Source organism: Ictalurus punctatus, chromosome 1 (genome assembly GCF_001660625.3).
Source record: "Ictalurus punctatus breed USDA103 chromosome 1, Coco_2.0, whole genome shotgun sequence".
Lineage (NCBI taxonomy): Eukaryota > Metazoa > Chordata > Actinopteri > Siluriformes > Ictaluridae > Ictalurus > Ictalurus punctatus.
The window spans coordinates 27,709,068-27,717,963 of NC_030416.2; the positions used below are offsets into that span (position 1 = coordinate 27,709,068).

At 33.8% G+C, this 8,896-nt stretch overlaps 3 protein-coding genes across 5 annotated transcripts in view; all 3 read left to right on the top strand.

Annotated features, from left to right (window-relative positions):
* ttc21a (tetratricopeptide repeat domain 21A) overlaps positions 1-286 on the top strand; it is a 21,673-nt gene extending 21,387 nt beyond the window's left edge. The window contains exon 29 of the mRNA XM_017479019.3: positions 1-286. This exon is cut by the window's left edge and continues 10 nt beyond it. Coding sequence (XP_017334508.1) covers positions 1-68 — 68 coding nt within the window. The 3' untranslated portion in view covers positions 69-286.
* Positions 287-704: 418 nt separating this feature from the next.
* On the top strand, positions 705-4,041 carry LOC108271428 (elastase-1). The gene is made up of 8 exons (XM_017479032.3): positions 705-844; positions 1,015-1,121; positions 1,312-1,418; positions 1,760-1,888; positions 2,577-2,713; positions 3,314-3,459; positions 3,551-3,700; positions 3,979-4,041. Exons 1-8 carry the CDS (start codon positions 772-774, stop codon positions 3,988-3,990), a joined length of 861 nt encoding a protein of 286 aa, XP_017334521.2. The 5' UTR covers positions 705-771; the 3' UTR covers positions 3,991-4,041.
* A 148-nt stretch (positions 4,042-4,189) lies between these two features.
* cebp1 (CCAAT/enhancer binding protein (C/EBP) 1) lies at positions 4,190-7,006 on the top strand. 3 transcript variants are annotated; one of them, XM_017479043.3, is made up of 3 exons: positions 4,190-5,215; positions 5,432-5,737; positions 5,885-7,006. In XM_017479043.3, exons 2-3 carry the CDS (start codon positions 5,432-5,434, stop codon positions 6,200-6,202), a joined length of 624 nt encoding a protein of 207 aa, XP_017334532.1. In that variant the 5' UTR covers positions 4,190-5,215; the 3' UTR covers positions 6,203-7,006. The 3 variants fall into 3 exon arrangements, with proteins under 3 accessions (XP_017334532.1, XP_017334545.1, XP_017334541.1); XM_017479056.3 differs by having other exon boundaries at positions 5,933-7,006; XM_017479052.3 differs by having other exon boundaries at positions 4,190-5,209.
* Positions 7,007-8,896: the final 1,890 nt, after the last annotated feature.

The window sequence follows — 8,896 nt, forward strand, 5'->3', positions numbered from 1 at the left end:
AGTATCCTGATTATCCTCAGATCCAAACTGAAATTCTACACCGAGCCCAGCTTTCTCTGAGGCCATAAGCACAAAGAGACATTTAATCAATCTAAACACATTTACAGATTATGTTTAATCAAACTTTCACTGATTTAATAGCAAAGTAGAATAGATACAGTGAATGTATATGGTTTTTATAATATTTTCTCTTTCCTATAGACATAAATATTAATAAATATATAATAGGTGTACAGCTTGAAATTTTTATACATATTTACCAACTTAAAAATTCACAACTACACAGTAACTTATTATACTGTTATTTATATATATATATATATATATATATATATATATATATATATATATATATATATATATATATATATATATATGAAATGTTTTCAATCTGATAAATGTTCTAATGAATGTATACTGGAGTGTAGAAAATAATGTATTTAAATATTTGATTGTACCTGTAAATGTTCCTTCGTCTTTAAAAGTTTCTAGCCAGTCTATTTATTTCTCGTTTCTGTTACCAGCCCACTTCCTCCATGAACTGTTTTCTGTTAATAATAATGATAAGCATCTGTGCTTAAAATAAAAAAATAAATAGTATAAATCTAGGTCCACCTGCTCCGTTTCACAGCCTTGAATCTGCGTATTTTGAACACTTCAGAAAGATACCATGTACCTTTCTTCTGTTTTTTTAATCACAATCTTAACACACTCCAGTGTAAATAACCCTTGCCTGTGTTAGACACCTGGACTCCCATCAGGTGTATAAGTATGAGGTCATTTTTGAAGGAAAATCATTTGCAATCCAGCATGATGCACCTTGCAGTTCTCTTGACTTGTATTGGTAATACATATACACTCTTACTTTTTTCATGCTTTCCATACAGAAAATGTAGTTGCTTTAGCTGTCTAGTTATTTTAGTGCACGTGCAATTGTTTAATGATTTTCATTTGCTTCTGCTCTATTATTTCAGCCTTCTGCTTAATATCTCTGAATGAATTTGTGGTTTGCAGGTCTCATCTCTTCCACTGTTCTACCCCAGCAGGCAGTGGAGAATGAGGGGCAGGGTGGGAAGGTTGTAGGTGGGTCCAATGCACGCCCAAATACATGGAAATGGCAGGTAATCACATACTAGAAATGGCAAAACTAACCAACTAAGATATTCATATTTTTTTAGATTTACCTAATACCCTTTAGTCATAGTTACATATCTGTCTGTCCAGGGTCCAAAAGCAAGAGTGTTATACCAAGCTAATGATATTGTTGTATATTGTAATATTATTGTTATATCCTGTTTTGTCCCTTTGCAGATATCTTTGCAGAATGATCACTGGAACACTGGTGACTTTGCTCACATTTGCGGAGGAAGCCTTATTGGTGCCAATTACGTGATGACTGCAGCCCACTGTATCCTCGAGTGAGGCCTTTTCTCTCTTCCATCTAATACTAAATTCTGTGTGTGTTTCTATTCTAAAAAAAACGTAGTGTGCAAACTACATTCATGTGTAAATACTCATACAAACATAGCACTATAAAATGATTATGGGCATATGAGCACAAAAATACATTTATTTGAGCACTGATATAAAATGTTCTAGTTGAATTTAACATGGAATTGACATTTCTATAATCAGTTATGTGTGTTTCTAGTTTTAAAAATGAAATTTGCATATTTTATGTGTAAATACTCCTACTAAATAGAACTGTTAAATTATTCTGGAACATATAAGCACAAAAACGAATTTATTCCTCTCACAGTTTGGACGTCAAGAAATATCGTGTGGTTTTGGGGGAGTATGACCTCAGTAAGGCCGAAGGCCGTGAGCAGGTTCGTGGTGTGACAAGGATTAAAATTCATCCTGGCTGGACTGGAGATCTTGCAACAGGGTGCAACTTTAAAGTTTTTATATTTTTATTAATCTCATATATGCTGAATTAAGCAAACTATACCACTGTGATGAATTTTCGAATCTGATTAGATAAAAGTTGTTGATTAGATTTCTGTAACAGCAGCTCTGACAGTAGTTCCAGCTGTAGTTCAAATGACAGATTTATATTAATGTATTCATTCTAATGCATAATTGTTTCTCTAGTAACAACTTATTCACTGGGATTAAAAATACATTTATTTTTTAAAAAGTGTCTTTATATAACCAGTCTCGGGTGTCGGTACTTGTAAAAACCTTTCAGGACTTGTGTATTTGCGTTTTTTCCATAATATGACAAACTGCATTTTTTCTCTTATTACTTCAAGGGATTAAAAAAAGGAGGCTGGTGAAGAAATAAATGTTTATAGCTAATATAAGTCATAACAGTTACTAACTTGCTGCACAGATGTTCCACAATGTAACCATAACTGGTTAAAAAGCACAATTTGTTGCTGTGGTATAAGAATTATAAAATGCTTCAGGACATGCTGTCATAGGAAAATAATCCACTTCATGGCGGTAAAGGCCTAATGTGAAGCATCACACCACCTTGTTGTGGATTAGGTTACTATAATTGCATCTGGTGTCATGTTTAATACCTTATATTACATGTTATATGCTTATATCATGTATTTCATTCCCATCAGGAATGATATTGCCTTGATGAAGTTGGACTCTCCGGTCTACGACAATGGTTATGTAGCCATTGCAGAGGTGCCTTATAGTGGTCAAGTTCTGCCCAATGGCTTTACGTGCTATATTACTGGATGGGGACTTCTGGCTAGTAAGTTTAAAAAGGTTTTCCACAATAATTTTGTTTAATCATGTTCCTTAATCAAGCTGAGATCCATGTTCCTGATGCTTCTGCTCCAGACCAATTAAATTTTCGGTTCTCAAACCTTTTGGACAGCTGAACCCCTTCAACCCAAACTATTTGCCTTAAGTACCCCCTGATACTTTAGATAGGCTAGTATTAATAGAACATTTTGTAATGGGACATTTTGTTACTTAAAGTGTGTTACTTTTGTTTGTGAAATATATTAATATATAGTAATATACCTTTTTTTGTACTTTTATTGTTTCAATTTTAACTGTGAATTTAACATCACTGAAATTTCTATTGTTTCTACATGCATTAAGGTCCCATCAAGTAAAACACCCCCACCAACATCCCCCACCCCCACCCTACCCCTTTGGCACCACACACCAACAGTTAATAAACACTAATTTAAATAAACAGGAGCTTGTTGGATCAAGCCATCTTCAGTGTGTCAAATTTTGTAATCTACATCTCAGAGCAGAAATCCCATTGTGTAAATTATAGAATGTTTTAAAAGATTTTTAATATCTGACTGGTCCTTGTTTCACATTACCCTGTCCTTAGCTGGTGGTTATATGCCAGATGTCCTGCAGGAGGCACCCATCGGTGTGGTAGACTACACTGTGTGCTCCACTCCTGCATGGTGGGGCAGTGCGGTCAAGAAAACCATGGTGTGTGCTGGAGGAGATGGTTTGACCTCTGGTTGCCAGGTACAGATATTTTCCCAGCCTTGACAATTCAGTTTCATTATATTTGTAATTAATTTCTGTCCTGATCCTGTGGGCCATTTGAACATTTCAGGGCGACTCTGGTGGACCTCTGAACTGCTTCAGTGATGGCTATTGGAGGGTTCATGGTGTTGTCAGCTTTGGCTCTGCTGTAAACTGCAATCTTTACAGCAAACCAACTGTCTTCACTCGCGTGTCTGCCTTCATCGACTGGCTATATTCTGTAGGTTTTCTCTTTTTTTCTGTTGTTGGCTAAACATATGTTTTTAAGGAACCTTAGTAAACCAAAAACAAAATAAACATTACAATTTGTGTAAATACAGATTTTATTACTAGTCTCAGTGTACTGTTATGGCATGTTCTGATTGAGGTTTTAAACCTTTGAGGTTTTAAACTTTCTTGATGCCAAAAGTATACACAGTTAACAATAGTGATTTCTTTTTCTGTGGAGTATTGATGTCTACTTCCCTTTACTTACATGTCTTCTCATTTCTTTTACAGGAAATGGTGTAAATGTTTTGTGGCTGTTGAATAAAAGACCAAGCAATCTGTAGAACTGTTAAAGGGTGTGTGATTTATTTATTTTATTTTTTTTTAAAAGTTTGTCTGCTTTTTAGCTAAAATATATAAAATAACCACCATGCAATAAATGGTAATATAATATGAAAAGAAAACAGACTTTAATCATAAAGGCTTAAGACCTTGCTGAGCAAATATCGAACAAATGAGGAACAAGTTAGACATTGACTCGTCCCTGAGAAGAACAGAAGCGCTATCATACATTTTAAGAGCACACAAATGTCAGTTTGGGGGGTTTTTTTTGGCTTTTGTCAATGACCCAATTATCCATTCGGGGTAGAGAAAAGTCAGAGCTACTCCTATGCTATTTAAACTGAGATAAACAATTTTTAAAAAATCACTAAACTACTGAAATGTAGTTATTTAAGAAGATAAGATCCATGCCCAGGTTTGTGAGTTATACAGTTCAGTTTTGTCACTCTACTGTTCGAGTGTCCATCCGTCACTGACTGGTTCTGTCCATCAAGAATTCTTGCTCCCTGGTTTACCTTTCATCCTTTCTCTGACCTTTTTCTCAGAGTTGTGTTGCAGGTCTACGAACAGGTTGCCAATTATATCCTAATACAGATAGCTCTATGGATAGTGAAAATTATGAATCATAGCTAAATTGTTTTGATAAATATGGACTAGTAAACATATTATTATTTATTATTATTATTATTATTATTATTATTTCTCTGACTAGTATGTCTGCAGTTTGGGCACCCAACCTCATGTTTTATCCATTTTGGGTCATACTGATTGAGAAACTATAACATTTAACAACAAAAACACTATAAAAAAAGGATATCAGAGCACAGACATATTTGGCTTAAATATAAGAATAAATATAATTAAGGCATTTACATGTTTTCCTTGCTTCGTTTTTGTATTCCTGAATAATAATACACTATTAGATATATTAATATTATTAAAATATTATTATATGGAGAATCCGAGATAATAATTTACATTTATCCCCTAGAAAGTCAGTGAAATTTAAAAAGCCAATGTGTGAGGCAAAAAGAGAGTGAGAGAGACAGAGAAGGGGGTTGTGACAGAGGAAATGATGGTGTCATGATCTCTTGAGTACCTGTACTATAACGGATTTTTTGGACAGACCAGTGTAGTTTGGGTGCAAGCGTGGAGCAAAACGGACAAAGAAGAAGGCAAAGTAAGGGTGAGTTCTTTTCAAACCTCTATTTTACTGTCTTTTCTCTCCAACACAGACTATGAAAGACAGCTAATATCATTTGAATTATTGTGTTTACATACCTGGATTGAGGAAATGCTGCTATCTTTACATGACTAAATTTGACTTATAATATTTTTATTCTTCTAGCTACTAATGAACATAGAAACACTTTTGCTTATTTATCAATTCTTGTCTACTTAGATGTCAATCTCACACAGTCGTTCTACTGCTCACATATTCTCATCCAATAATCATTCGTGCTCCTCACTGGTCAGCAACACCTTGGCCTTGGCTCCTGATTCCACCACTTCATCCTCCAGTAGCCTGCCCAGTCACATTTCCCAGATGGAAGAAGGACCATATGGCTATTCGATGGGGTCTCAGGGACTGTCCAGGACAAGTGATAGGAGCGGAGAGCCAATGATGGGCATGGCGTATTTGCCCTATTCTACTTGTTCGAATTCAACAATTGAAAGACCAGCACAGCAGAGTCACGTTATACAACAGGTACAAGAAATGTTATTATTAGCTTTTTTTTTTTTTGTTCCCACTGCTTTGATGCAATATTGCATGATAGTATTTACTGCAAGTCAAGTGATCATATTGCTTTTGTGTTCGTTCTACCTCTTCTGTGAACTTTGCAACACGGTAAAGGAGTTTTCTCAGTTCCTTCTTCCTCCTCCTCCGTCCACTTTTCGGCAGCCAGGGCAGAAGAGAGGCCTGAGTAAGGACAGCATGGAATACCGACTGAGGCGTGAGCGCAACAACATCGCTGTGAGGAAGAGCCGGGATAAGGCACGCCGGCGTATCCAGCTCACCCAGCAAAAGGCCTTGGAGCTTCAGGAGGAAAATCACAGGCTACTGCTGCACATCGAACAACTTAGCCATGAGGTGGACACGCTCAGTCGCTATCTCTCTCAGCGCCACCTACAGAGCAAAGTAAATGACTTAGGAGTTGACGAGAACTGTTGAGAGACCTTAGAAACTCACTTACCGTAGTTATCAGGTTAGTGGACCTGATTGCATAATTACATAAATGAAGAAATGTAAAGGCTGTAAGATTATACTGTCATATTTTAGACTCACTCAGTTTCTATATCAACAGGATAGCCTGTAAAGCAATATGCAGATCAAAATGGACCATAAATATTCTGAAATGTAGTCAGGCTAGCTAAACTGCAGATAGCATCACTTTATTAAAGCGCTTTCTTTATGTATTCAATTAACCGAATAAAAGAAAAGCAGGAAAATGGCACACACTGCAAGAAAAGACATCTTACCAAGTGAAAATATCTTGAATATAGTCAAATTTATCTAGTATTTCCTATTATAAGATTACCATACACCAAATAAAAGATTATTAAACTTATTTTGAGACATTTTTACTCATTCTAAGCTTGACATTTTTTATTCTATTAGTAGATAATTTTACACCATTTTAGAAATAAATGCTTAAAATGACCAGAATTATCTGACAATAGAATTAGAAAAAGTCAAGCTTAAAATTAGTAACAATGTCTTAAAATAAGTTTCATAAGCTTATGTTTGTTGTATGCTAATCTTATAATAGGAAATACTAGATACATTTGACTGTATTCAAGATATTTTCACTTGGTAAGATGCTTTTGCAGTAGAGTTGGCCTTTTCAATAGTCTCTAATTTATAAAAACAAATTCATGTCCATGTTTTTTTTTTGTTTTTTTTTGTATTTTTCCAAGAATCCAAGTATTTTAGTATTATTATGATAGAAATGAATTAAACAAAGTTTCAAGAGGACAGGATGTTTCTGGCTCTGTCTTTATTAACAAGTACAGAATTTCACATCCATTTTGCTATTTTCTTGATAACTGAATGTTCCTCATAACCATATATGTATTTGTAGCTTCAGCGGGGAACTTCGGCTCACACTGTTTTATTATTCATATCTTTACATGACATTTTTTGACCATTTTTGTTACCATTTTTGAAACAGCTGTAAAGCTCTCATTAAATGGCTTGTTAGTTTATGCAATCTTTTGCACTGAACTTATATTTTATATAAATAATGTATGTTTTAATGTAATTTACTGGACATATATGTATCAGAAATGTCAGTGTTTACAAAAAAAAGAAGAATTGTCCTAATATATAGTCTATAGCATACACAAGTGGAAGAAACCCTTAAACACAGAAGGACAAATACAAAATAATGTAGAACTTTTTTTTTTACAACAAAATTTTTTGTTTTTTTCAAAAGTAAAATAAATAAAGTTAACTTTTAAAATATTACTTGCTTCACATTGCATATTACATTTATAGCATATTTTATATATATATATATATATACATATATATATATATATATATATATATATATATATATATATATATATATATGTAATGTGAAGTGAACTTTATTTATTTTACTTTTGAACAAAACAAAATTTTTTGTTGTAAAAAAAAAAAAAGTTCTCCATTATTATGTATATATATATATATATATATATATATATATATATATATATATATATATATATATATATATATATATATATATATATACACACACCAGGGGTGGAAAGTAACATGGTTGACTTTTTATTATTATTATTATTATTATTATTATTATTATTATTATTATTATTATTATTATTATTAAGTAAATGACAATACTTTTTTCTTTTCTTTTCTTTTTACCGCTGGAAGAGATTTTAGCCACATTTAATCCTGGAATACTATAAACCAATTAAAAGGCAGTATGTGCCAATAGTAAGTCATTTAAAAAAGAGCAAAGCAGTTTCCTTTGAAAAAGCAACACTTCAGGCACCAAATGCTTTAATCAGCAGCTGTAATGTCTGAGACAGTGGAGACAGAAGAGCATCCCTGGCCCAATTGATCTTCAGTTTTAAATACTTTATAGGAAACACTGTGGTAATAATCTGCAAATTATGCCCATGGAGACATTTCACAGCTCAATATTCAACCTGTGAAAATATGTACTGGGAAGTCATTAGCTAGCTTAATGAGCTTGACTAGCTAGCCAGAACATTTGATGCTTTACAGCACGACAGCTCTGTGTTAAACTTAAGGTATCACTTCAGTGTTCAATGTTCAGGCTAATGTTACGTGAGATCCTTGTTACATAGCTAACTGTATAGCTGGAAACATGTATGAATTAACATGAGCTAGCTAGCCAGCTAACATTACCTTTACCTACCATGTTACCTACCAACATGCTGTTGATAATTGGTGTTAACTTCAGCATAATTCATTTGGTGAGTTAGCACAGAAGATTTTGAGATTAGTTGTGTCAGTTTTAGACATATAAAAAGTACCCTGTAAATTTCTCAAGCAATTTTTCACCAGATGTTTTTCACCTTTTTACCCATGTGACTTATCACTACAGTAACAGTACTTTTTTATCATGCTTTTCACCACAGTAAATAACAATATATTGATATTTCTGAATTTTATAATTATTTTAGCATGCACAGACTAGAAAATCACTTCAGTTATATGACGAATATAACACATTATCTACTATACTATTAGTAATCCTGTAGCCTCCTACCCTATTACTTCACCTAAAGGCTCTTGCCAACTGACACAATGACACAGGATTTTTAGTGGGGAAGAGCAGAGGCCCAGCTCTGGTGGGACGGGTATGATTTCATCATTGTGTGGGAC